The sequence below is a fragment of the Callorhinus ursinus genome, unplaced genomic scaffold (assembly GCF_003265705.2).
Source record: "Callorhinus ursinus isolate GAN/ISIS: 27379988/994484 unplaced genomic scaffold, GSC_fseal_2.0 scaffold60, whole genome shotgun sequence".
NCBI classification, from domain to species: Eukaryota; Metazoa; Chordata; class Mammalia; order Carnivora; family Otariidae; genus Callorhinus; species Callorhinus ursinus.
In genome coordinates, this window is record NW_027397122.1 from 7,837,514 (window position 1) to 7,864,985 (window position 27,472).

General features: G+C 55.3%; 2 protein-coding genes across 3 annotated transcripts; one reads left to right on the forward strand and one right to left on the reverse strand.

The window, feature by feature from the left end:
- Positions 1-1,261: 1,261 nt before the first annotated feature.
- On the reverse strand, positions 1,262-5,609 carry IGFBP1 (insulin like growth factor binding protein 1). Its single transcript, XM_025853151.2, has 4 exons — positions 5,138-5,609; positions 3,791-3,960; positions 2,620-2,745; positions 1,262-1,739 (listed from the first exon to the last, which is right to left on the reverse strand). The coding sequence occupies exons 1-4, from the start codon at positions 5,592-5,594 to the stop codon at positions 1,608-1,610; spliced, it is 885 nt and encodes a 294-aa protein (XP_025708936.2). The 5' UTR covers positions 5,595-5,609; the 3' UTR covers positions 1,262-1,607.
- Positions 5,610-7,047: 1,438 nt separating this feature from the next.
- CCDC201 (coiled-coil domain containing 201) lies at positions 7,048-24,436 on the forward strand. Of its 2 annotated transcripts, XM_073885081.1 has the most exons (7): positions 7,048-8,328; positions 8,572-9,288; positions 10,712-10,919; positions 11,951-15,516; positions 18,705-18,749; positions 21,632-22,111; positions 23,473-24,436. In XM_073885081.1, exons 4-7 carry the CDS (start codon positions 15,463-15,465, stop codon positions 23,599-23,601), a joined length of 708 nt encoding a protein of 235 aa, XP_073741182.1. In that variant the 5' UTR covers positions 7,048-8,328; positions 8,572-9,288; positions 10,712-10,919; positions 11,951-15,462; the 3' UTR covers positions 23,602-24,436. The 2 variants fall into 2 exon arrangements, with proteins under 2 accessions (XP_073741182.1, XP_073741183.1); XM_073885082.1 differs by lacking the exons at positions 7,048-8,328; positions 8,572-9,288; positions 10,712-10,919; positions 11,951-15,516 and adding an exon at positions 15,733-15,927.
- The last annotated feature ends 3,036 nt before the right edge of the window (positions 24,437-27,472 follow it).

Sequence of the window (27,472 nt, forward strand, 5' to 3'; positions counted from 1 at the left end):
AGTACATCAATTTGTGTTAGGATGTTGGAACAACCTTGCATTCCTGAGATAAATCCCACTTGGTCATAGCGATTGACTTTTTTTTTAAGAGAGAAAGAGAGAGCGCACATGCACACATGAGTGGAGGAGCAGAGGGAAAGAGAGAATCTTAAGCAGACTCCAAGCTCAATGTGGAGCCTGTCGCAGGGCTCGATCTCACAACCCTGAGATTACAACCTGAACCGAAACCAAGAGTTGGATACTTAACCGACTGAGCCACCCAGGCGCCGAATGAATGATTATTTTAATATGTTGCTGGATTCAGTTTACTAGTATTTTGTTGAAAAGTTTGTGTCCATAGTCTTAAGATATTATAATATTGGATGTTGAGCTCACAGGCCACTCCTGGGGGCTTGGCAGAGGGGGGACAGCCCCCATGGGTCAGAGGCTGAAAGGAGAGACCCAGGATGGGGAGCTGGAGCCCAGACCATGGAGGGTGAGGGGCACGTGAGATGGGGAGACTCTGGCTTTTCCCACAGCCGAGGTAGGGGGCACCCAGGAGATGGGGTGGAGACAGCCAAGAGGCTGGGGGGGACCCACTGAGATGGATAAGATATCCATCCCTGGAGAAATGTGGAAGGAAGAGTCAGCAGGGCTGCCTCTGGAAGAGCAAACAAGGAATAGTTGAAGGAATAAGGGATCCAAGGAGCAGAGAAGCCCCGTGCACTCAGGGCTCAGCCATCCAAATAGAAGGGGCAAGCGGGTACCCACCTACAGACCGTTGAGTCCTGCCGAGGACAGAGGCAGGAGAGGGTGAGGGGCAAGTGAAGGAAGTGCTTGTGTTCCGCATTTAAGATCCTGTTCACAGAGGCAGCGAAGGGGTGAGTCATGAGAGGTTAGGACCCAGACTGGGGGAGTAGGGGGTAGGGGGAAGAGCAGACCTGCCAGCAGTAGGCCTGGGAGCCTGAAACACCACAGCTGCGTGAGAAGGGGGTGCATGAGAGGGACTTCAGAGACAAGGAGGGAACATTCAGTCCACGTCCACGGCAGCCACCGCGCTCCCAGGTGGAACATTTATTCGCCCTATGTCTGCGCCATGCGGGTGTGTCGGACAACACAGCCAACTCGGGAACTCCGAGCAACGTGGCCACGGCCCACTCTGGTCCCATCATCGCCCCGACTCTCCCTGCGCGTTTACACAGACTCGGATCTGTGGCTGCAGAAGGAGTCCTTCTTCAGCATCCTGTTAAGTCACTTGAAAAAAAAAAGCACCTGCTACACATTTCAGGTTTGCATTTTCCAGGCTTTATTCCCGCCCCCTGCCCCAGCTCTTCAGAACCAGAAGCAGGGAACTTTGGGGAACTGCAATCAAGTATTTACACCCAGTGCGATGTGACAGGTTTCATGATTTACAAAGTAACACAGCACAGGGACTGTGTCGAAAAAATACATGTACAGTGAATAAATAAACTACAGATTTATGTGTCCACTAGCATGTGGCATATAAAAGTGGTTCCCACACATATACATATATATATATATAGATAAGTGTGCATGATTTCTGGACTATAAATATGCTATGTACTTAAATATTTCCTGTGAAGGGACAGATGACGGGGCACGCACTCTCAGCTGTGCATGGCAAAATATTGATTGCATTTGGGGTCGTCTCTGACTTCCACGGATCCTGGGATCCTCTCCCCGCTCCAGGGGTAGACACACCAACAGAGCCCCCGCTGACCGTCCGTGGCCGTCCGGCACTGCAGAGGCAAGACAGAAGGCAAGGTCAGGAGCAGCCCAGGAGAAGCTGGGGGGAGGGGGAGCTCGGAGCCACCATGACCATGGCCGGGGCGGGCGCTCCCAACAAGCTCGCCCGCCGTTCTCCCCGTAAAATGGAGACTAGGGCCGAGTGTCCAGCTGATGAGGACATTGTGCATGTGTTCAATGGCCTCGTGTGAGCACAGGTGTCTGGCTTGTGGCCCCGACAGCAGGCTGCCGAGCCCGGAGGGAGCGTGGCCTGCATGTGGCCGCCATCACCTTGGATGCACCCACACCCCCACCCCCCGGGCAGACTCTTCATCAGGAAACCATGGCCTTGTCCCGTTTCGCCTGGTTACACCCGCCCCCGGGGCCCCGTGCTTCACTGAGTCCTAAGGAGCTCCTCAAAATTAAGTGTTTGGTTTGGTTTTGATCTCCTTTATTATCTGGTAAGCTGGAAAACGCTACTGTGTTTCACTGAGCGGGTTGTCTCCCTTTGCGGGGAGGCGAGCAGGGAGACTGGTCCAAGGAGACACTCGCTCTCCTAAGAGCTATCTCCTTCCTCTGGTGGGACCGATGGGAAACAGATCTGGGACCTGTCGCCCACCTGCTCGGGCTTGCCGAGTGGCAGGGTCACGCTTGAGCCGGAGCCCCTGACCCAGTGCGGGGTCCCCCACTGGCCGTGACCACCGAGCTGGTCTTCAGGCTCCCGGGGGCTGCTTGCCCCTAGCCCCAGAGGGGTGGCTCTCACTTAATATGGTCAGCTGGGGGCTTTACGGTGCCTATTTGGGACTGGACGCCCTGTTGGAGGAAAGGGTGGCTTTGCCGGGATGTGCCAGCAGGGGCCGTCCCCACCAGGATGCCCCTGGGCAAGGCGCACACCTGTTTGCTGTGATAGAATCCATTCTTGTTGCAGTTGGGCAGGTAGAAATTGCTAAGGTGTCTGGGCGACTGATGTTCCTTGGCGAGTTGTTCCAGTATCCTGTGGAGCTCTCGCCGGCAAGGCTCCTAGAAAGAACATTTTGACATTGTGATAAATGACAAGGAAAAGTGAACTGTCCGCCTAAACAGGACTGGCGGGAGAGGTTCTGTGGGGCTCTGGGGGCGGGGCAGACCTGCCCTGGGGGTGGGGAGGGGGCTAGGGTATGTGAGAGTTGTTGAGATTTGGGGGGGGGCACACCCACCCTCCCTGAACGTTGGCTAAACACCTACAGGGAGACCGGAGCTCCCCATCCCCCGGGTGCTCCCCCCTGCCTCTGCCCTGTGTTCATTTGCCCCGGCCATCTGACGGGAAGGAGAACCCAGCCCTCCCAGCAGCAGAGACTTCGAGATTGTGAACCCCCTTTCCTCTACGCCATTATTTCACAGAGGCTAGATCAAGCGAGGATCGAGGCATCCATCCGGCTACTTGGAGATAAGAATGAACTTTTCCCCATCGGTCACCATGTGCAGCCAGCATCCTGAAGTGTCCGGGAAGTGGGTCAGACCCCCACTTTTCTGGGGGCTCGTGTTTGTGGGGACCATTTTCTCTCTTTTTCCTCACACACCTGCCCATCTCTCCAGCTTTGACTCCCCGTCGCCCTCAAGTGGTCGGATGAAAACCAGCCGTCGAATAGGGCGGGCCGGCGGATTTAGTGTTTAGTGGGGACAGAGATTCAGGAAGATAACACAGTTCTCGAGATGGACGGCGGTGCTGCTTACAGAATCAAGACCACAGAACTATACTGTATAATGGTTAAAATCATAAATGTCATGTTATGCCTCTCTGACCACAATTTTTAGAAAGCAGGGATCCTGGGGGGGGGGGGGAGTGTAAAGTCCTGGGCTGAGCTATAGGGCGGTGTGACAGACACATATCTGAAGCCACACAGCAGAAGGGCTGGCTTTCCACCCAACAGGCTCTCCTCCTCGAAGTCCCTGCGGGAAAAGCTGGACAAAGCTGAGGTGGGAAACATCCATCCATCAGGCCTTGGGGAGGAAAGCGTTCATTCCCAGGCCCTCGGGCCCCAGGGAAGCCCACTGGGTCTGCTTGGCACCTGCCCCGGGGCCTCACCTTCAACTTGTCAGAGTCCGAGTCCGAGGCATGCCCAACTCGCATGGTCTTGTAACTACTGATTGCGTTCCAGAGGACAGGCATGTCCTCCTCCGATGGGGCCATCAGATGGAAGTTCTCCAGGAGCTGCTCCTGGGTGATCTCAGAGCTCTCCGAGGACTCCTTGGCATCTGAAAAAGGCAGCGTCGCAGACCCGTGAGCCCTCCCCAAGCTTCCGCCCCTGTCCCCCCCTGGGAGTGGCTTCCTCTCCCAAGAATCCAGGCTGGGGCAGTAGGGTGGTCATATTGACCCTCAGTTATGCCCACTTGCTCTTTAACAGAGCTTCTGACAGCGTTCGGGGAATCAGACGACCCAACAGGCAATTTTGTAAGCGGGGGGGTCTTGCACGGGTACCCTGTGTTTTTGCTTCTAAAGTAGCAGGAGAGCGAAGCCACGTCCACGTTTGGATTCGGTGCGTGGACAGAGTCACAAAGAGCTGGTTTCCTGAGGGGTCCCGGGGATTCAACTCCTTTGAAGACCATTGAGATGACCCCATTTTACTGACTCTGAAGGCAGAGACCCCGCAGGAACACTGTGTCCCTCCTTGCAAGGGTCACGAGCTCTGGCAGGTCCCCTCCCAGGGCAGAGAACCACGGGATTCCTCCAAGAATGACACAGGACAGGGCAGCCACTGGCCCTATGGGGAGGTAGGGGGTGGGGGCATCTCCTCTGCTTCCCACTACAAATAAATCCCTGCGAATTTCAGCAAAGATCTGACTGTCAAGTCCTCAGGGGCAACACACACGGCAAACGCTGTTTTCCTATCGCCGTGAATGCAAGCGAAGTTTACAGCCTCTGCTCACAGGGGTTCTGTAACCAGTTGCCAAGCTCGGGCTGTCTCCACGGAAGTCCACTACAAAGGACATTCCAAACGCTTGCCCTGGGGCGGGAGGGATCCCCATTGCAGGCCTTCCCAGAGGCTCCGGGCGAGCCCCCCACCATGGGGGGGGCGGCCACTCAGCAGCAGAAAGGAGGGCCGGCCCCCCCCATGGCCTCCCTCCTCTCTCGGCGGACTGGGTTACCCCCCCATCCGTGGGCTGCGGTCCAGGTCTGGGCCCTGTCCCCAGCTTTCCCACCAAGTTGTGTGAGGCACTCCCGCCTCTCCGGCCCTCTCCTGGGCACCTGCCGCAGGACCATGGTATGGATGACGGGGCTCATCCGTGTGATCCTTTCCCCTCCAAGCTCTGGACTTGGGTGGGTTTGCTCCACACTGGCCATCCCCGCCCCACACCCCCGCAATCTGACTTGGGGCGTGGTGGGGGGGAAGCGGACCCCGTCGCGGGGGGGGCGGTGGGGATATGGTCCTACCTGCTTCGGGATCGGTGGGCCCGCAGACGCCTTGGCCGCGGATGAGGGCGTGCAGCGGCCGCGGGGTCGCCGGCGGCGCGCGGCAGCTGAGCCCGGTGGCGCATCGCGCAGTGGCCACCCCGCAGGCGGCGCCCGATGGCAGGGCGCACATCGGGCAGCAGCCGCAGCTGGCGGGCGGGGCGGCCTCAGCGCAGGAGTCGGGCACGGGAGGGCAGAGCGCGAGCTTCTCGGCGGAGCAGGGCGCGCAGTGCCAGGGCTGGGGGGCGCCCGCCGTCGCGTCCAGCTGGACGGCCAGCAGGAGCAGAAGGGGCCAGGCGCGGGCTGCGAGGACCTCAGGCATCGTGGAGCGCAGGCGCGGCGGACGGGGGCCGGTGCCGGGTGGGCGGGAGCGGAGTGGCCGCGCTTGCGAGCGACGGGGGCCAAGTAGCGGGTGCTGGCTGGGTGGCCGACGCTCCATGCTCGCCAGGAGCCGCGCGCGCCTTATAAAGGGTGCGGCCCGCCCTCCCCTCCCCGCTGAAGGCGCGGTTAATGATTGCCTGAGCGGCGTGCTTTGTGGCTGGCGCTCAATAGAAGTTTGGGGGAGGGGGGGGAGGAGAAAAAGTTTGTTTTGCTCGCGCGTCCCAGAGCCTGCGCAAAGGTGGGCGGAGGGAGGGTTACTGGTCCAGGTTTCCGACTGTGTTTGTCCTGCTAGGGCTCCCACCTGGAGCCAAAGGGCAATTCTAACCAGGAGCGCACGGCCAGGTCTCTCTTGTTTTGCTCAAGGGGCATCCCCCTGCCCAGCCGTCCGCGGGCTCCTGCAGAGATCAGCGGGGCAAAGCCAGCCCTCGCGGCCAGTTTTCAAACGGGGAAACCGAGGCCCAGGGAGAGGAAGGGAGGGACCCCTGGCCAGTTTTCAGTGGCAAAGCCCTGAATTGCTTCTCCCTCTGTAGGCAGAAGGCCTCCAGCCCACGGACCTGCACACATCACAGCCTTTCCCAGGAGGGAGGATGGAGGGAAAGGGACAAGCTCCCTCCAGGGCTGGTGCCAAGCTCCCCAATGTCACCACAGTCTCCAGAGACTGACCTTGCTCGCTGGCTTCCAGAGAAGAGCAGGGCTCAGGGTCCATGAAGACACAAGGCCAAGGCCGCAGAATGGAGCCCAGACCCCAGGCTTCTTCCTCTGACTTTCTGTCTCAGACCAAAAAAAAAAAAAAAAAAAAAAAAACTTTAAGATTTTTTTATTTTAGAGAGAGCGAGAGCGGGCGGGGGGGGGGGGGGGAGGCGGGTAGAGGAAGAGAATCTCAAGCAGACTCCCCACTGAGCGCAGAGCCGGATGTGGGCCTCGATCTCACGACCCTGAGATCAGACCTGAGCCAAAACCAAGAGTCTGGCGTGCAAACCGTCTGAGCCACCCAGGTGCCCCGTGGGACCAAATTTTTATCAGGAGTCTTTTTCTTTCGTGAAAACTCCTTTTTATTAGATATTCTCCTGGGGTTGCAAGAAAAATGTCACTGTATCTTTAAAGGCAGTGGGAAATGGGTCTGTTCGTCCCCGGGACCTGCAGGTGCTCTTGTGGACACACAGCCCCCAGAAACTAGGCAGCTATTCACAAGAAGCAGGCAGCTCCACACTTACTGATAGAGAAAACGTCCACGATTTAGTGAAGTTTTGCAAGCTAAGTATAATGTCCAAGTGAAGTCAAATGAAGAGGTGCACAGGCGCCTGGGGGGCTCAGTCGGTGAAGCGTCTGCCTTTCAGCTCAGGTCACCGTCTCGGGGTCCTGGGATCAAGCCCCGCGTCGGGCTCCCTGCTCAGCGGGGAGTCTGCTTCTCCCTCTGACCCACCACTCTTGCCCTCTCTCGCTAGTCTCTCTTTCTCTAATAAATAAATAAAATCTTTTTTAGAAAATGAGGAGGTACAGAATATGCAGTTTGTGTACAAAAAAATAGGAACATACAGGTCAGCGTGATTCTAAATGTATGGACTATCTTGGAAGGAATGCATAAGACACTGATGTCAGGGCCTCCTTGGTGGGGAGGGGCGTGAAATCAGGGACTGAGGGAGGGACTGCCTCGCCCTGTGCACACCTCCATCTTTCTGGATTTACAGTATCTAGTAAATACTACATCATTTCGTATGATCGTAACTTTTATTATCCTATCTATTATCCATCTCAAGAGTAACCACATTACCATGAATTTACCAGCTCCATTTGTAGCCGCCTCACTGGGCCGGTGGCTTGGGTTTCTGCTCTGCTCTGTCCCTGACCACAGCACCAGCTATGATCAAAACAAGGTCAGCGGAAATCATGGCAGTTGGAAGTTCAAGGTCATGTTTGTCATTATTTTTATGGAGTAAAGTTCAGTGTCTGGTTAAGGAGCTGACCGTGGCTTTCGACTAGCTGCGCATTATTTTTGGTGTAGGTTCCTAAATGATTTCATTTCCAAAAGAAGGATCTGTGCTCTGAATTTCCTCTGACTTCCTCCATTTAGGATCTATGTGTCTACCTGAAATGGTCCCTTAATGACACACACACACACACAAGAGGGCATCATTGGGTAAACATTCAGGGCCCACCTACTGTGCGCGGGTCCGTGCCAGCCCTGGACAGTTCACCCTGTTGTGCACTTGCCTGGTGAAGCCCCCAACCCCACCCCAGGTCTCCCTCATTCAGCACGTAGTGGAAGTTCCTCTCCCTGTACATCTATTTCCCAAATGTTTCCACTGCTTGCCTCACAGTAGCCACAAACCAAACCCCGGAGACAGAGTTCTCCGCTTCCCTGGCCACAACAATACAAACCGGGCAGTTCCTCCTGGAGGCCTCTGTGGGCCCTGCCTGTCTGTCCATCCTGGGGGTGCCTGCTCCCGAGTGCACCCATGAGTCCCGGGTCCTGCTGCCCGTGGCGCCCGGCCTTCCGCGGGAGGTCTCACACCCTGTCCTTCCCCCAGCAGAGGACATGCAGAGGATGGGGGCCGTCTGGGGTGCGGGCCGTGGCATCTGGCAGGAGGTACGCCCCGGACCAGCCAATTATAAGCTGGTCCTGGAGATAAGCGCTTCCCTGGAGAGTCCAGAGTGTGGTGGCAAACAGCAGGCCACAGGGCATGGAGCCACGCATGGGCGCTTCCCACAGAAGCCACCAGCCAAGGCAGGTGTCGGAGGGGAAGAAGTTCTTCCCAAACAGCAGAGGATGGCCCCCCTGGGCAGGCGAGTGGGTGAGGCAGGGAACCGGGAAGGGGGCGGTGTGTTGGGGGAAGGACCCAGAGTTCTTCTGCCTGGACGCTGGAATGACAGCAGGGGGAACAGGAGGCAGAAGCTGGAGATACTGTTGGGCCACCATGGGAGGATTTAGGCGGGGCCAGGGGTACAGTGGTCAGAAGGGACCCCGGGAACGATCCAGGGGGCAGGCCTGCAGACCAGAGACCAGTGCCGAGACCATCCTGCCGATGTCCCTTCAGGCTGGGCACCGGCTGCAGGCCAGACCCCGGGACGGAGGCGGGCCAGCCACCCCGGAGACACAGCCCTGCCCTCAGAGATCTGAACGCAGAACGGTCCGCGGACACGCTCACAAACGTCTGCAGGAAGGAAAGGGCAGCTGGCCCCAGGGACAGGGAGGGGTGCTGCCGGAGGGAGGGTCCCGCGGGGCCAGAGCCCAGCAGACACGGCGGGAAGGGAGACCGCCAAGGCGGGCGTCCCGTCCCTGGGGAAGCAGTGCACGGTTTCGTCTCCGTCTCCACGGGCCCTTTCCCAGGCTCGGCCCCGTCTCCTCAGCGTGGGTCTGGATTCGAAGAACTCCCTGCTGCCCCTTCGCCAGCCCTTGGGACCCGCTGAATGTCCTCTCCTCTCAGGAGCCTTGCCGGGGGCTCCCCGGTGTCCCAGAAGCGTGTGACACGCCGGACCGGCCCTGCTGAAGGGCCGTGTAAACCTGCCCTTGCCTAAGGGTCTCCTGCCAGGCGGGGAGGGCAGTGCAGGGCTCCCGGCCCCCCTCACCCCGCACCCTGCAGAGGACACCGATGGGCGCCCCTGCCCATCTGACCAGTGTTGGAGGAGCCCCAGGGCAGGGAGAGCAGGGGAGGGGGTGGTGGGGAGCCGGGGTTTCACAGACCTGCCTTATGCACCTGGCACCACGCCGTGCCCACCAGTGTTGCCAGAGGACCCTCCCAGGATCTCACGGGGTAAGGCTTCGCACCACCATCTGGGGTGAAGCCCACTGGGCCCAAATCGAAGCCTGCAAGCATCTGATGTCAGGGAGGGCTGCAAACTGCAAGCTCAAAGGCAATCAGGGCTGTATTTGGGGGGCAGGGTGGAAAGGTAGTGTGGGGGCACATAGGGGAAGCTTTCTGTGCCGAGTACGGAATGTGTTATATGTACTAGGCAAGAAAGAGCATCAACCCTGTGGAGCCCCAGCCACAGAGAGACGCCCACCCTGCCTCCCGGGGCACATCCTCCACCTGGAGAGCGACCCCCCTGTGCGACCCAGGGCTGGGCGTGACGTGAAGGGGACCCTGACTGTGCCCAGCGTCTCTGTCAGTCCCTTCCTGACACCGCACACGCATCGGCCCCTGGCTGCAGGGGCTGCGGGGACAAGTGTCACCTGCTGTGTGTAGGACTCGGGAGTGGGGGGACAGGGGCAGGTCGGGGAGGCGCAGTGCCTGCCCGGCTAGTCTGCCTGTGTTGGCACCTTGGATTTCCATGTCCTGGCCCATTGTACCACCTCCCTGGGCCTCAGTTTCCTGGCCTGCGGGAGGGCAATGGGAGCCCTGAACAAAGGGGCCTCCACCATCCTGAGCGGCAGTGTCCTCTCGGCTGCTCTGGGCAGAGGCGGGGGCGTCTCCAGATGATGAAACTGCACAGGGCCTGCCGTCACCTGGTGGGTCCAGTTCCGCCCGCACACAGCGTGCCACTTACTCACCAGCAGTGGGGAAATTGGGCAATCAGAGCTGTAAAAAACAATGCAAGGGTCAAGGGCGAAGTCAAACCTTCAAAGGGAGGGAACGCTGTAACCCAGAGGCCCCTCCAAGGGAAGTTGTTTTTAACCCCAGGGGAAAAAAAACAAAAAGATGTTGCGTCGTGTTCCTCGATCAACATCGGGGATGATGTAAATCCGTGCAAGTAACCTCGCTCCTGTCACGGCCACACAGCCCAGATCCTAGACGCAGGAGCTCACGGGTGTGCCTGGGGCCAGTGCCCAAGGGGCCCTGGGAAGGGACAGGAATTCCCTCCGCAATGGAGGCCACCCAAATCATGCACACCCTGGGGCGCTGCTGGGGTTGGGGTACCAAGTGCTGGGCACACGGGGGGGGGGTGCCCAAGTGTGTTCAATTCCCTTGACCTTCGCCTGAATCTACAGCCCAAGTGTCATGGGTTAGACCAGCCTCATGTCACCTGGGGCCTGGGTAGAGAGGCACATTCCCAGCCACCTGGACCCTGACTGGCAAGCTCTGAAGCAGGTGCCCAAGCTCCCGGGGGACCCCGATGCTTGCTCCAGCTTGAGCCATGGCCTCAGCAAACCCTCCTCCACTCTTGCTGAAGGCCAGCCGGCAAGAACCGGGTGGACAGCTGGGGAGAGGGCAATGGTCAGGAGAGTCATTGCGGCAGGTGGGTGATGGACAGAACTCTGCAGGAGCCGACAGATGCCCACCTCGGTCCCTGTGCTCCCCAGATGGAGTCCCACGAGTCATTACTGCTCTTCACTGCCCCACGTATAAAGGAAGAGGTGCAACCAGAAGAGTCGGCCCGGGTCCCTGCTCGGCTCTCAGGCAGGATTCATTTGGTGGAGCGTTGATGATCATCTCCTGGAGATGAGGTCGGTGGTCTCATTAGATGGTCACAAGTGTCCATGACTCTGATGAGGAGAACCTGCTCCACCAGATTGGCCCTGGGACCTCCTGGGCAGGGTTGGGGGGAGGGGGTCCCGCTCTGACGCCTGACCTGGGCCTGCTCTCTGCGCCTACTCACTAATGTGTCTACAGCCCCATCGGTCAACCTCCATGGCCAGGATCCCCTCCCCAGCCCCAAGAACCACCCATGGGGCCGCGGGACCTCGCCACCCCCAGAGGTGGCAACAATGTACTCTGGTGCCTACCAGGCAGGAGGTAACACAGCTCCTCCGCCTATTCTCTGACCTGCTCAAAGGGCAAGGACCCTGTGCAGAAAAGTGGGGATCGTGTCCTATATTACAGTCTCCAGTACATCATGCTGGGGTGTCTCCCCCACATCACAGTGCAGACATCATGGGACTGTCTCCCCCACATCACAGTGCAGACATCATGGGGGTATCTCCCCTACATCACAGTGGGGATATGATGCCGGGGTGTCTCCCCTACAATCACAGCATGGACATCATGCCGGGGTGTCTCCCCTACATCACAGCATGAACATCATGGGGGTATCTCCCCTACATCACAGGACAGACATCATGGGGTATCTCCCCTACATCACAGCGTGAGTGATACACAACATGGGGGGAGCCGTCACCCTGGTCACACCACAAGAGGCATCACATGCTCCTCCCCATTTAGTGTTGATAGTATCTTGTTTTTGGCCATTCTAATAGATATTTACTTATATCTCCTTGTTTTAACTTGCAGTCCCCAGATGACGTATGATGTGGAGCAATTTTTCATGTGCTTATTTGCTATCTGTTTTTCTTCTTTGGGGACTGTTTCCGTTAAGGCCTTTGGCCATTTATTAATCAGGTTGTTTGTTTTCTTGCTTTTGAGTTTTAAGAGTTCTTTTAACATTTTAGATAACAGTCTTTTATCAGATTCATCTTTTGTAAATATTTTCTCCCAGTCTGTGGCTTCTCTTCTAATTTCTTTACATTTTCTTTCACAGATCGGAAGTTTTAAATATTACTGATGTCCAGGTTCTACACTTTTGCTTTCATGGATCACGTATTTGGCATCAAAAAACTCACTCATCACCATACCCAGGGCGATCTGGGTTTTCCCCATGTTATCTTCTCAGAGTTGATAGTTCTTCATTTTCCACTTAAGCCTACAATCCATGTGACTTAATTTTTTGTGAAAGGTGTAAGGTCTGTGCCTAGGTTCATTTCTTTGCATGTGGATGTCCAGTTGTTGTTAAAAGATAATCTCTCCATTGTACTATCTTTGCTTGCCCAAGACCAGCGGACTGTATCTATGTGAGTCTATTTCTGGTCTCGCTACGCTGTTTCATTGCACTGTTTGTCTATTAATTACCAATACCCCTCTTTATGCCATAGATTCACATACTATTAAACCATAGTTTTACAGTAAGTTTTGAAGTCAGGTAGTGTCAGTCCTCTCACTTTGTTCTTTAATATTGCGTTGGCTATTCTGGGTCTTTTGACTCTTTTTTTTAACTTGAGAATCAGTTTATCGATATCAGTAAAATACCGTACTGTACCTTTGACTGGGATCGCCTTGAATCTCTAGATCAAGTTGAGAACTGACATCTTGACAAAATCGAGTCTTCCTCTCCGTGGACATGGGACACCTCTCCATTTACTCAGTTCTTATGTGAGATCATCCATCAGTCTAGTAGTTTTTCATATAGCTCTTGTACATATTTTATTAAACTTACACACAAGTATTTCATTTTGGGGGTGCTAATGTAAGTGGTGTGTTTCTAATTTCAAATTCCACTTATTCATTGCTGGTATATTCAAAAGGGATTGATTCTGTATCCCGGTATCCTGCAACTTTGCTTTAATCACTTATTAGCTCCAGGAGTTGTTTTCATTGATTCTTTTTGTCATCCACAAAGACAATTTTATTTATTCCTTTTCAATCAGTATACATTTTATTTCCTTTTCTGGTCTGACTGCATCAGCTAGGACTCCCACCATGATGTTAAAAAGCTCTGGCGGGAGGGGACATCTTTGTCTTGTTTTGATCTTAGTGGGAAAGCTTTGAGATTCTCACCATTAACTGTGATCTTACTTAGCTTTTTATAGGTATTCTTTATCAAGTTTAGGAAGTTCTCCTGTATTCATAGTTTACTGAGATTTTATCATGAATGTGTGTTGGATTTTGTCAAGTTTTTTTCTGCCTCTATTGATATGATCACGTGCTATTTCTTTAGCTTGGTGTGATGGGTTACATTAGATGATTTTTAATTCTTGAACCAGCCTTGCACACCTGGAATAAATTTCACTTGGTCATGGCATATAATTATTTTATACATTGTTGGATTTGATGTGCTAATATTTTGTTGAGGATTTTTCCATCTGTATTCATGAAAGATTTTGATCTGTCGTTTTCCTTTCTTGTAATGTCTTCATCTGTTTTTGGTATTATGGTAATGCTGGTCTCAAAGAATGGGTTAAGAACCATTTCCTCTGTTTATATCTCCTGGTAGAGATTGTAAAGAATTGGTATAATTTCTTTCTTAAATGTTCAGTAGGATTCACAAGTAAACCTGGCACTTCCTATCTTGGAAGGTATTTTGACAGTTTATCTTTACAAATGTTAACGAACTGAAAGCAGTACTTGTGCTATTTGATTATTAATGAAATTTACTTATTTGATTAGTAATGAGATTTACAGGGTTTTTTTTTTTTTCCTTTCTGTAGTGGTTTACAAAAAGTACCAGTCCTTAACCTCTTATTTACAACCTGAGGTCAAATGCAACCTTGAGCATACTCGTTGTGTAGAATCTGTTCTAGGAATACACGTGTTGGGTATGGGATAGTACAGTCAATGGGACACAGGACTAGATAGGAATGGGGCTTAGAAGGAAAGTTTATTATATTCCGGGTCCTACAGACAGGGGGCACAGCACTCCACATGAAGGCATCAGGGTGGTCAGGAGGCAGAAGCAGCAGGAGGAGGAGAGAGCCCAGGCCATAACCCTTACTGGGGCTTCCATGGGAAAGGGCAGAGCAGGGCAGTGTAAGCAGCTTAGCATTGGCTGCCTTGAATAATTCCAGCAGGGTCTAAGCTGTAGGGTGTCCCTAGTTGCCTGGCACCTGGCCCTAAAAAGAGTATTGTCCCCTGGGCTGCTCCGTCTAGATGGAGGAGGTACGGCTCTGGGCTGCTTGGTTCCCATATGGAAGGCATGCTCCCCACTGGGTCCTTTTATATCTTTGAGGATTGGCTAACCCCACGCGGGGCAACCTCTCCCAAGCCAGAAAGGTCTTAAGATGCCAAAGCATCATAATATACAGAAAATAAATATGCAATGCAGAAACAATGGGTAATTTGCTTTGCCGGCGTTCCGAAAGGCCCAGCAAGGTGGAATGGAAAGGCTGATGGAAGATAAGTAGGTACAGTGAATGCAGATGCCACCAGCTGCTGAGTACTTCCCGCCGGCCAAGCGCTCCTGGGCATCCCCCCCGCACATGATCTTTAAGCCCAGTGGCGCAGCTCTCACTGCCCTGGACCGTCTGCATGTCTCGTCCAAAGCTCGCGCCTTCTACGTAACAAGACCCGGGCTCTGAACCGGACTTTCCTGCACCAAGAGCAGTACTTGCACCCGCGATGCAGGTTTCCGTGTGGCAGACCAGCAGGCGCATATGGGTGCATCTGCCAGCTGCATTCGAGTCGCGCCTGAAGTCGCCTCTGCCCAGCGAGAGGCGTCCAGCTCCGGGCACCCAGCCTCTCTGAGCACCGCTCTAGGAACATGCTGGACTCCCAGCAGGGACCAGGAGCAGGGTATGGGGCCAACTCCTCCGCAGGCTGCACCCCTGCGCATGTCCAGACCCCCGCACTTGCCCCGCAGAGCGCTGCCCAGGGCGGCAGCGAAGGGTGCTGGTGACAGATGACGTTGGTCTGCCCGACTAACGTGACCCTCGACACACACTGCAGATTTCGAAATTGTTTTTAGCAGCGGACACAAACAAAAGCGCCGTATGCTACACTCAAATCAGCATGCCTGAGTGCCAGGACGTCAGGGGAACGCTGGGGTCAGGAGGCCAGGGGACCCGGGGTGCCAGGAGGCCAGGGGACCCTCAGATGGCCTGACACCGAGAGGAAACAACAGGACACTGGCATGTCGTCAGGGCAGCCCCACCGGGCTCCCTGCGGGACTTGGGACAAACTCTTCCCCACTGTGGCCCTCACTTTCCCCATCTGGAAAAGGATGGACGGTAGCAGGCGAGATGGGTTTTTTTTTTTTTTTTTAACTGTTATTCACTAATGATATGTTAAGACGCTGGTCAGCGGGCGCCGGCCTCCCGCCTGCCCCCCCGCCGCCCCACTCCCGAGGTCGCCGGCCGTGGCAGGAGCCCACCCGGGCGGCACCGGCACCGGCCCGCGCATGCGCCTGGGAGCGGCCCGCAATGCCGGTCCGGGTCCCACCAGGGCTGCCCGTCAGAACCTCGGCGCCGCCTGGGGCCCTGCGGGGGTTCAGACGCCCACCCCATGACGGCTGGGAGGGGTCCTCCCAGCGCCAAGGACTCTGGGAGTCCGACAGCTGTGAGTCCACTCTCCGCTCCCCGCCTGGGGACACGAGCCTTGCCTTGGTGCGAGGACGGGCTGATGGTCCCCACTCCTGTAGCTTGTCGGGCAGCGGCAGGTAAACCGCCCGGCGCGCCGGAGCGCACGGCGACGGCTCAGGCCTGGGCGTCCAGCGCCCACCGCGGGAAGGCGGGCGACCCACACAGGTGCGCGTCGGAACCCGCCAGGTGGAGACCCTCGGGGCTCGCCCCGCCCGCGCTCGGCCCTGCGCCTGCGCCGCCAGGGAGCGACAGGTGCAGGCCGCGCACCGGGGGTCGCGTTCGCCTGCCTGGCCTGCCTGCGGGCCCGCGCCGCGGGTGCTTCTGGGCGCCGGCTTGGGGTGCGGCGGCCGCGTCCCCGCGTGGAGGCAGGATGGAGCCCGGGGCACAGGTACCACTGCCCGCCTCCCCTGGCCTGGGGCGCCCTGCGCTGGGACCCGACACACCCTCCCCCGACCCATCTGTGAGGTTCCAGGTCCTGCACACCCCGCCCTCCCTCCCCTTTTCCCTCCCCTCCCCAGCCTGTCCTGCGGGCCTGGGCCCCGTGTGGCCTTGCGGGGGTCGGGGGGCCAGCACCAGGAGCAGGAGGGGAGCCCTCGTCATGCCTGCTCCATATGTGCAAAGAAAAGCGGGGTGCAGGACTGGAAGGGTCCCCGGGGGGGGCGGTTTCAGAGCCCTGACTCTCGGACCCTAACCACTCCCCAGCCCAGCCGGATGGGGGGGGGCTGCCCAGGTCTCCTCGAGTCTCCCCAGGGAGGGACCTTTCTCCCTTCTTCATTTGTAGGCTAGGTGTCAAAATAAAAGGGCTAAGCAGGTATGGAGTGGCCCTTGCCGCCCTCCCTAGCCCCCACTATAACCTAATGTTATTTTTAGCTTCTTCTAGAACATTAGATCCTTATTTTTCCTCAGTTTGGAAAAAAAAAAAAAGCCTGTACCCAAAACAGACATCTTTTCTTATCAATATATTAAAAACACATTTGATATTAAAAAAAAAACCCATTAAGGGTCCTTGCATGTTAATCCATTAAGGGTTTAGTTTTTTCCCCTGGTTTGGAGGAATATTAGCCTGTTATCTTTCATAGCAATTGTGGGCCATCTGTTTTCACTGACTATGTCATCTGTTTTTCTTTACAGAAGTTTAAAATTTTGTATTTCAACTTCTTTTCCTTTATGGCTTCTGTGTCATGAGTTATCATTTGAAAGCCTTACCAGTTTACAGAGCAAGCCACCCGCATTTCCTTCTACTGCTTTGAGAGTTCTGTGTTTGTACCTTGTTGGCAAAGAGGCAGAACTGACCTAAAACAAAGCGTTTATGTGGGGTCTCAGGATTGCAGTTCGGGGAGCAACCCAAATTGTGTCCCCTTAGGGGACAAAACTCAGGGGCTTTTAAAGACAACAGGGCAAGTTTGTATATGTTGCTTAGAAAGAATTTTGACTGGTGTTGGCAGCAGAAAATTCAGGTTGGTTGAAGAGAATTGGAGTAAAATCTCTTAGGGCAGCAAGTTGCAGGGGCTCGGGGTACGTGGGGTTTGGCCAGGTTCAAAGTTTCTAGTTTCACCCTGAGGACTGAGAACAAGGACGAGCCCCCCCCCCCCGCTGATGGCCTCCCGGCTCCATCTAAACCCCTCAACATAAGTGACCCCATTTCATGTCATGTCTCACAACATTTGCATCTTATATGCAGTTGGAATTGATCTTGGTGAATGATATAAGAATCCAATTTGTTTCTGATTTTTAAAAATTATTCTGTTTCTTTTTTGCAATCTGAATTTTTTAAAGAGTATAATATTCAGTCCCTTGTAATTTATTTTCCTGTAGGGTATGAGGTAGGGACTTGGCTTTGCTACTTTTTTTTTTCTAAATGGCCGACCCACTGGAACAACAACACCCAAAGAAGAAAAAAAAAACCTCCCTTCCCTGCTCATTTAAAACCCATCTCTTCCTGTATAATATTCCCAGATGTATGTCTCTATTTTTTGTGCTGAGTACGTAACTGAAAACCCACACCGTTCTTTCTGTAAGCTGTTAGTGCTACAGTATTCTATCAAAAACGTATCAAATTGTTCTTTTTTTTAGTATTTTATTTATTTGACAGAGAGAGACACAGCGAGAGAGGGAACACAAGCAGGGGCAGTGGGAGAGGCAGAAGCAGGCTTCCCGCCGAGCAGGGAGCCCGATGTGGGGCTCGATCCCAGGACCTTGGGATCATGACCTGAGCCGACGGCACACGCTTAACGACTGAGCCGCCCAGGAGCCCCAAATTGTTCTTTTTTTTAAAAAAAAGATTTTATTTTATTCATTAGAGAGAGAGAGAATGAGCACAAGCAGGGGGAGCGACAAGCAGAAGGAGAGGGAGAAGCAGACTCCCCGCTAAGCAGAGAGCCCGACGCGGGGCTCAATCCCAGGACACTGGGATCAAGACCTGAGCCGAAGGCAGACCCTTAACCCAATGAGCCACCCAGGCAGCTCTCAAATTGTTCTTATGGAAAAGCATATCAGCATTTAATTGTGTATTGGTTCTCAGTTCACTTCCATGAGTAAGTTAGTTCAGGGTAGCTCCTGCTAATCAGAAAATATGCTCCTGTTCGCTCGCAATGCCTTTCTGGTAGAAGCCCCGCCTGGTGCATACCCCTCCTCTGCACTGAGCCTGGTCCCTCTTGGAAGTAGAATGACTTTGTCTCCCTTTACAAGCGCTGATGACCTTCCATGGGATTTGGATCATTTCTCTTCTTTTTCTCTTTGATCTACCATAGGCTTAGAAAGAAGAAGAAAAAAAACCCAACACCGTGAAGTAGCCTCGATTACTAGTTTATTTGTGTTTCTCCGTATTTCTCTGTGGATTTTGCTCTCTGTTGATGCTGCGGCATCTGGAGCAAAGGTGCTTAAAGCAGGAAAACATTTAGACTTTTTAATCACACTGTGCTTTTGTTTTTGAACTCATCTAATGTATTTTTCCATGAATTTGGCCTCTTAATAGCAGAGGTGCTCCTGTGTTCACATGTCCCCCCCCCCGCCGTGGGTTGTCTTTGCTGCCATAATGCTCTGGATCTTTCCGAAGCCCTTTGTCTCCGGTGCAGCCTCCAATAGATGGTGTGGAGCCGGATGCGCTTTCTGACCCAGTGCCAGGCTGTTAATAAGCGAGCTGATTCTGTTTGCCTTTGTTGACAGGGCACAGGTGTTCAACCTTTAACCAGCAAAGAAGATGTATACGCGGTAAGTAGGTGGGCAATAAAGGATAAGATGTTCACCATCACTGGTCGTGAAAGAAATGCACATGAAAACCATCCCGCCGTGAGGTACCACTGCTCACCTGTTAGAAAGCAAACATTAGAACACCTTAGGAGCCGCCGACCCCGAATGCCGGTGAGGATGTGGAGCGACTTGGACTCCCGTGCATGCCCGCGAGGCTGGAGGACCGCGCGGCCACTCTGGGAAACACTTGGGCCCTTACTGATGCTGACTCATCCTCTGGAGTGAATCCAGCTTTTCGGGTGGTTAGAGTTCACATTCGTCAATCTCTACGGGTTTTGCAAAGGGAAACAATGTACCAAGAGCACCCTGAGACCTACACAGTAGCAGCTCTGGGACCGACCACCCCCCAGGAGGGCACTCCCGACTGGCTTTCTGGCCCCGGGACCGGGAGACTCTCCTGTGGACGTTCGGCACAGTCCGACCTGTTTTCGGTTTTCAGCTGGGCTGGCACTTCCCCCAGCTGCCTGGTCATGATATACTCACCTCGGAAGCATGCTCTAAGAGCTCACCGGAATCCGATTTGGAATGCTCCAGCACGCTCCACTGAACGCGTTTCCACGAGCAACAACCCCTTCCCGCCAGACCGTATTTATGGACCTCTTCTGCCCTGGCCCACCTCTAAGCCCCTCTGGGGAATTTAAACACCCAGCTCTGCCACGCTCAAATAAGCGACCTGACGTGCTTTGTTCAGAGAGGGACGTGGCCCATCACCGATGAGGTGAAAAGCTGCACAACCATGCGCATCAGGATTCCATTTATGAAATGTGAACTTCTTTTGTTACAGGACATGCATTTCGTGCTTTTTGTTTTCTTACAAATTGCTAACGGTAGCTACTTAGGGGAGCCGGATGACAGGAAGGCTGACATTAGACTTTCTAGTTTTACTTGTCCCCCTGTGCTTTGATTTTAACCAGGACTGGAGGGCAGCAGCCCCGTGGGAGAGCCCAAGCCCCCCACCCACAGAAACCGTGACCACCCGTGTCTGTCTTAACGCCCCTCAGTGCCGGCGTGATTGTTGCGCCGCAAACGGTGGCTAGGACGCTTTCCCACGGCCTTGGAGCATTTCTGATCAGGCTCACATTTAAGGCAACATAAGCATCTGTTCTCTGTTCTAGGAAAGCTTTAGCCCGTTATTACTTCACTACCACGACTACGCTTCTCAGCTCTGCCTCCCCAAAAACTCACTACCAGATACATCGCTTCAGGTGCAAATGCACAGCAGGAATTCAAGGAAAACCCCACAGTAGTATCTTGCACTGACTAGTGGCTCTGTTCTCCCCCCGAGCGGAAGCCAGTTGGTGGGCCACCACCAAGACCCTGGGCTTCCGGGCATGTCCCAATCACTCCATCTTCACACTTATATCCACTTGTTGTTGGAGAGAAGTTCCAGTCCCTCCCGCACCATGCATGACAATGGCTTTCTTGATACTTTTGGGAAGCAGGGCCCGCAATGGATATCATCACCAGAAACTGTTCTTCCCACTAGCAAACAGGTGCATGAGATCGGCCCCCGAGAGTGGGATTCAGCAAAGCGTGGGCTGTTCATCGTGAACACGGCTGCAGTGAACGTGGCAGGGTCGGTCGCTGCCTTTTCAGGATGATGGTTTCCTTCCCTGTGGCCAAATGCCCAGACGTGGAATTGCTGGGGCACGTGATATTCCAATTTTTCTTTTTTTTTTTTTTTTGAGGACCCTCCATACTGTTGTCCAGAGTGGCTGCACCAGTTTGCATTCCCACCAACAGTGCACGAGGGGTCCCCTTTCTCCGCATCCCCACCAATATCTGTTATGTCTTGTGTTGTTGATTTTGGCCATCCTGACAGGTGTGAGGTGGTATCTCCTTGTCGGTGTGATCTGCATTTCCCTGGTGCTGAGTGATGTGGAGCCTTTTTTCATGTGTCTGTCGGCTGTCTGGATGTCCTCTTTAGAGAAATGTCTGTTCACGTCCTCTGCCCATGTTTTAATTGGATTATTTGGCTTTTTGCTATTGAGCCGTATGAATTCCTTGCATACTTCGGGTAGTATCCCCTTATTGGATTTGTACTTTGCAAATACTTTCCCCCATTCCATCGGTGGCATTTAACATAAAATCACTTTCCTCTGAAAGTTACCTAGACTGGTAGGGGATTGGCTCGGATGCACCGCAGTGTGAATTAATACCTCTTTAAAAGACACATGAGGGCTTCTTTCAAAAACCAAGCTGCTCAGTCTGTCACGTCCTTTTGACATGACAACCTGACAAGGAGCGCCATGGAGACCACGCCCTTAGGATGACAATAAAACTGTTTGCTGAAGACAGTTTGTCAGCATCAGGGAAAGGCCGAGAGCAGAGGAGTTTGAGGGTTTTCCCCGAGGCTTTGTTCTCGATGGAAAAACACTCTGAAGGAGCTTCTGCTGCCCGCCAAGGCTCGGGATCAGGATGCTCGGTGTCCGCACCCCTGCCTGATGCGCCGTCCCCTCGTACAGAGAGCAGCTCTTCTGCTCTTTCATGTTGAGCGTGAATGTTAAGATGATTTCATTGACAATGTTTTACAGTTTTCCCCTTAAAAAAAAAAAAGTGTTCTTACCTGAAAACCCCTTCTTTTTCAATTCCATTATTAAGACCCCATTTTGGACCCATGTTTGCTTTTGACCAAAAAAATAGACCAGGCGACTTGGGTGCAAAGGCTGGAATGGCGGGAGCGCGCTCTGGGTCGCACACTCCCACCCGGGACGGGACTGGAGGCTCTGTGCCCAGGGCAGAGGCCAGGGAGGAGGGGGCCGTGCCCGGCGGGCTCTGGTGCCCGGCCTGAGGCTCCTGCCGGGACCATCACGGGAGCCGACATCTGTGATCTGTCTCGGCAGTTTTCCAGGGTGAGCTCCTCTGAGGAAGACGAGGGCCCTTCTTCACTGAGGAGCCAGCTGCCCTTGAGAAAGGTCCTAAAGCACAGCACCCCGCAGGAAGCCTCCCCCAGCCTGCGCAGGAGGCCAGCAGGCCACGTCCCCTTCCACCCAGGAGAGGGCCCTGCGCCTGGACCCCCGCTGCCTGCACCCCTCTCCTGGAAGCCCCCGGCCCCCCGGGCAGGGCTCAGCCCCACGGCTGCCCTCCAGACCCCACGGCTTTCTAACATCTGGGCCTCCAGGGCGGCCAGTGGGCAGCCAGGGCCCAACCCAGACCCCCGGGCTCCCAGGGAAGATCCGCCCACAGCAGCCTCGGTCACTTGGCGGCGGCAGCAGCGAGCGGAGTCCCGCGGAGCAAGGAGCTGGCCTCGACCCGTGGGGTTGCCCGGGATCCCCAACACGGCCAGGAGGAGGAAGCGGGACCTGAAGAAGCTGGCCACTGTGGTACGACTATCCCCAGCCTGACCCTGTCCCTGACTGGGGCCCCGACCCAACCCTGGCCCCGTCCCTGACCCGTCCCCAGGGCCCCTTTCCTGCTCTGAGCACTGTATCCCGGCCCCTCAGCGGGTTCACCTCTCCTGTGACACCCTGCTGTTCTAGAAGGTTCTGAGAAGGGCACTGCTGGGGGACTTCCACCTTGCCCCTCACGTGGGGCCGCGGCTGACCCCGGCTGTCCAGGTCCGCTGCCCAGAGGTGGAACGTGTGCAGTGCACGGCCTGGCTCGTGGGCTGGGCGCCCGTGGGTCCGTTGGGTCCCTCTGGGAAACCTTCACCCCTCCCTCTGCGGCCTCTGAGACCCGTGGCTCCGCTCCACCTGCTGGGACTCCGTGGAAGTCAGGTGTGGGGCAGCCTGGACGGCTTCTTTCTGTCTCTTCTTTCTTCCCTCACCCCTTGTCCGCCCCTCAGAGGGGTGCTGGGTTCCACTTTCCAAGGTCACCGCAGGACGCCTCGGGGTCTCACTGTGTGGCGGAGATTGTCCCAGAGGTGGGGCAGGCCCTGGGCCCACGGGGCCCCTCGTGCAGGCGCCCAGCTTCCAGCCCCTCTGACTGCTCTGGGCTCTGGGAGGGGTTCACATGCTTGCTGGTGGCCCGTGCCCCGGCTCTGCTGTCCCCGCTCATTCTGCCATCCGCCCATGCCCTTGCTGACAACACCAGCTTCTCCTGGTCCTCATTTGCCCCCACCCAGGGACTGCTGCTACTTTTTTACACTTCCAGGCTATTTGGAGGACCTCGATCTGTGGGGGACCCGCCATGGGGGGCCGAGGACCCCAGTCTTTTCTTCCACCGCCAACCCCGTCCTCCGCGATCCAGCCCCTGCGCATGCCCCTGCGCATGCCCCTGCGCGGTCTGGCTCAGCCACCCCCACCCCACCCCCCGCCGTGGCTTCTATGAGGCCAAGCCCTCGTCTCGGTCAGGAGCAGGGCTCATCCTGCCCGTGTTCCCCGCCCTGGCCTGGGCCCTTCTCCCTGCTGCAGCCCCGGGACACCACCTGTCTACTCCGCCCCGCAGGGACGTCCCCGACACACCCCCGGCTGGCCCTCCCTGTCCCCAGCCCTCCGGCCCCCTCTGACTTCCCTGGGTCCTCAGCCACCCCTCCGGTGCCCACACAGACTCGGCCCTCTGGGCAGTTGCCGCTCCGTGGTGCAGTTGTGATGCCCGGCACACGGAAGCAGGGGTGCCCGAGAGCTGAGGGGCAGGGCTGGGTGGGGAGGGGCATGCAGCCCGCGGGGGCCTCTTCTGTCCACGGGCAGCTGTGGCAGGTGTTCCTGCCACGTGGGCCTTCTCAGAGATGCCTTTCCTCCAACAGATGGAGCGCGTGAAGCTCTGCTTCAGGACATCGAGGAGGCCACTCAGCACGAGCTCACCATCGAGGACGACTGACCCTCGGCGCCGGGGCCAGGGGGTGAGATGCTCTGGAGCTCCCACCTCGGCCTGACTCACCCGGCCCTCTGTCTGTCTGCAAACCCCAGCCCTCCCCAGGGCTTGCCCAGGTGCCGCTTGGACCACTGCCCTCCTCGCGTTGTGCCTCTCAAGTCAGGTGGGGGCAAGTTAACGAGGCTCTCGGAGGTACCATCAGAGTGCAGGGCCCACAGGGAGCCAACAGGGCAGGTGGACGCCCCCCTGCCCCCCCACTGGCTTCCCCAGGGCGACCCAGGAAACAAGATGACATTTTGCACATAGAGGCCAGGGAGCATGGCGACCCAGCCGCCCACACAGGGCCGGGGCCACACACCCAGCGGGCTCAGGATGCCATTCCAGGAGAGTCAGACGCTGGGACTCGGAGCGGGAGGCGGTTCTGGCGGTTTGCAGGAGCTGGTTTCAGTGGGGGTGGGGTGAAGAATCCAACCCTCTGCAGCAGTACGGGCCATCTCTGCCCCGTCCCTGTGCAGCCTCGCTGGGGTCCCACCGAAAAGCTGGAGGTGTTTACACCCTTGTGCCGCAAGGCGGGGGGGGGGGTGCCCGGGACGCTCCAGCTGGTGCAGAAAACCATGAAGCAGCTCCCGGTGCGGACAGCCCAGGCACCGTGTGGACATGGCACAGTGATAAATACAGAGCTAGATTTTCGTCTTATGCATGTGTGCGTCCCCCCCTTTCTTTAAAAATGTTTGGTGCTGGGAGCCTGGGTGGCTCAGTTGGTTAAGTGACTGCCTTCGGCTCAGGTCATGATCCTGGAGTCCCGGGACCGAGTCCCACATCGGGCTCCCTGCTCAGCTTCTCCCTCGGACCCTCCCCCCTCTCGTGCTCTCTCTCTATCTCATTGTCTCTCTCAAATAAATGGATAGAATCTTTAAAAAAAAAATGTTTGGTGCTTTGCTTTGTTTTTTTTTCCTTCTGAAAACGAAAAGAGAGCGTTTGTTTCCAACCCTACCCTGGGCCATCTCCAGGGCTGCCCCTCCAGGCCTGGCCGTGGTGGTCTTGCTCTCAGGGCTGCAGATCAAGCTCACTGCTATAGACAGAATCAGAAGGCACCCCTAAAGCAGGGCACTCCCTGTGTTTGTTTGGATTTGGAGGTTTCCAACAAGGAAGGAGGACAGTCCTCACAGGGTGGGGGTGGGGGTTGCAGTCACTGGATGAGTCACTTCGAATGACTGTACGTGTGGGAAGAGCGGGTTTACTGTCCAGTGGGCTTACACAGTCCTGCGTGTCCTGACCCGGTTCTGCCTTCATAAGCTGACTCTTCAACGTGTTCACTTCTCCCTTTGTTATAACATTTGTCGGATTATGGAAATGATAAGGTTACGAATTTTTCAAATACAACACAAAAGTATAAAGCAGAAAGGCTGCCTAGAATTGCATACCATGGAAAAATACTTCCGTGCAAACCCTTCGCACCTTTAGTACTGGAAGTCAGTGAACGGTTCTCCTGAGCGTCTGTGTCTGATGCGAAGTGATTCTGATAGGTCATCAAGTGGTTTCTCCGTCTTGCTTACAGCCCTAGACAAATTCAGATGCAGAATGAGGCCAGGGAGGAGGAAGGCATGGGGGGGGGGGTACTTTGGGGAGGTTGTTCTTGAAAGCTTGGGCATTACAGGTGCTCAGAAGGAAGCGTTTTGTTCGTAAGATACTTTCCTAGATGCTCATGTTGCGTTTTCTCCCCCACATGTTAGCAAAACGGATCCTTGCATTTGTGCAAAAGAGCATACGCAAGCATAGGGCACAGGTCCTCTAGTTGGTGTTTGAAATGCAATCCTGTGGGGGTGTTTCACAAATAAAACAGCGTGGATTGTGAGCGTGTTCTGGCCACGGGAAGATGTGGCCGGCAATAGCCCAAGGAAGGAGCAAGTCCTGTGCCCAAAGCCGGAACGTGGTGCATGGGGAGGGCATCCTGGCCTCACCCACCACCTCCGTGACCTCCGTGTCCTTGGGACCCAAGCTGTGCACGGGCGGGAGGGCAGCCTCAGACCGGCGCTCAGGACGCGGGCACTGCCGATCCGGGCTGCACAGACAGGGACCCTGCGGGGTCTCTGAACCAGGGTCATCTTCAGGAACATGTCCGCACCACAGCCAGCGACCCCCGTAGCATGCTTCTCCTCCTCCTGTTCAACGTGAAACGAGAAGTGATCCCCTTCTAATCTAATCTTTAAAACTATACATTTTCTTCCTAAAATAAACTATTTATCCAGGGTGTTTGTATTTGACATTCACACCCCTTGTCACCGTGTCAGAAACCTGGTTTGAGGGGCTGCTCGTGTCCGGGGTTCAGGTGGCCTCACTGCAGGGTCTGGTTTGTGCATCACTTTCCAGTAAAGTCTTAGGGCCTTGTGTTTTAATTTTTTTTTTTTTTTTTTTTTTTTGCTGCAAAACAAAGACTCAAAACAACCTGTGTTTACCTCCGTTCTGGTGGCTTGGCTGCACCTCTGCCTGGGCTCTCTGCAGGTGACGCCAAGCAGGTGCTCGCCCAGCGCATCTGAGCAAGAAAGTGGGAACCCGGCTCCACGTGGGGGTGCAGGACCGGAGGTCCCGTCCCTTTGCTGGCCACCACGGGGATGCACGCAGGCCCCAGGCCCACCCATGTGTGCGTGGCCGCCTTGGTGGGACACAGACTGTCCGTGCTCCAGATCCCCTGCTCGAGGGCTGGGATGGGGTCCAGCATGCCAGGTAACCTCGCCGAGTGCACAAGCAGGGTGATACCACACCCCACTCACAGGATTGGGGGTGGGGGCGTGGAATCTTGGGGTCAGCTTTAGAATTGTTTGTTTTGTGCAAGTCTGCACGAGAGCCTGCTCGGCACAAAGCATTTTGTACCAATGTCTACCAATGTTGTTAGAATTCTCCAAGTCATTTTGTGGGTTAAAGGGTGTTCCCCTTGTGTGGTCCCTGCTAGGTATTACCCAGTGAGGTGCGGAGGTCCGTGAGCGGTGTCCGAGTGAGCATTCACTGCAGCATGGCTAGTTTTATGAGAGCGTTTAAAACACATACCAAAAATTAAAAAATAGTAATAATTAAAACACGTGCCAGCTGGAAAGGTGACACAGTACCCTTGTGTTCTCACTGCGTATTTCTCTCATGGATGGTTCTGTTGGACAAGTTGGACAAGTGTTCACCTGTTTCCTGGTTGGTTGTGTCCCTTTCTTGGAGGATTCTGTAAATGTCCTGTTTCTCTGGGGATATTGTGCTTTTCATAAGGATTTTTTAAATTCCTTTACTTTGGATTGATTTCACTTGAGCTTAAAGATACACATTTGTGATGATTCATTTTATGTGTCAGCTTGGCTGGGCCACTGTGCCCACTTTGGTCAAACGCCAGGCTAGATGTCAGGGTGAGGTTATGGTTTAGGTGAGATCAACATTTATAGCAGTGGGCTGTGATTAAAGCAGATTGCCCTCGATACTGTGGGTGGGCCTCATCCAATCAGTTGAAGGCCTTAAGAGACAAAGACTGAGGTCCTCCCAGGGGAGGAGGGGATTCTGCCTCCAGGCGGCCATCGGACTTGAGATGCATCAGCTCCTCCCTGCGTCTCCAGCTGCTGCCTGCCCTGCAGACTGGACTCAGCAGCCCCATGACCGGGGGACCTGTTCCTTCAATGAACAGTCTCTCTCACCCACTCACCCCCTCGGGGTGGTGTGTCTGCCAGACCCCTAAGGGAAAATGCCGAGTGAGTGGGGGCTGGAAATCGCCCTGGCATTCAGGGCGTCCTCAGAGGGGGCAGAGTCCGGCAGCCCCTCCACCCCCTCCCCTGCTGTCCACCCTTGGTCTGCCTTCAACAACAGCCCCCGACCGGTTAGTCCGAGACCAGTCTGAGAACCACGGGCTGTGCACGTCATCCTCCCCGGGGTCTCCGGCTGGGAGCAGAAGCCGAGCCCCC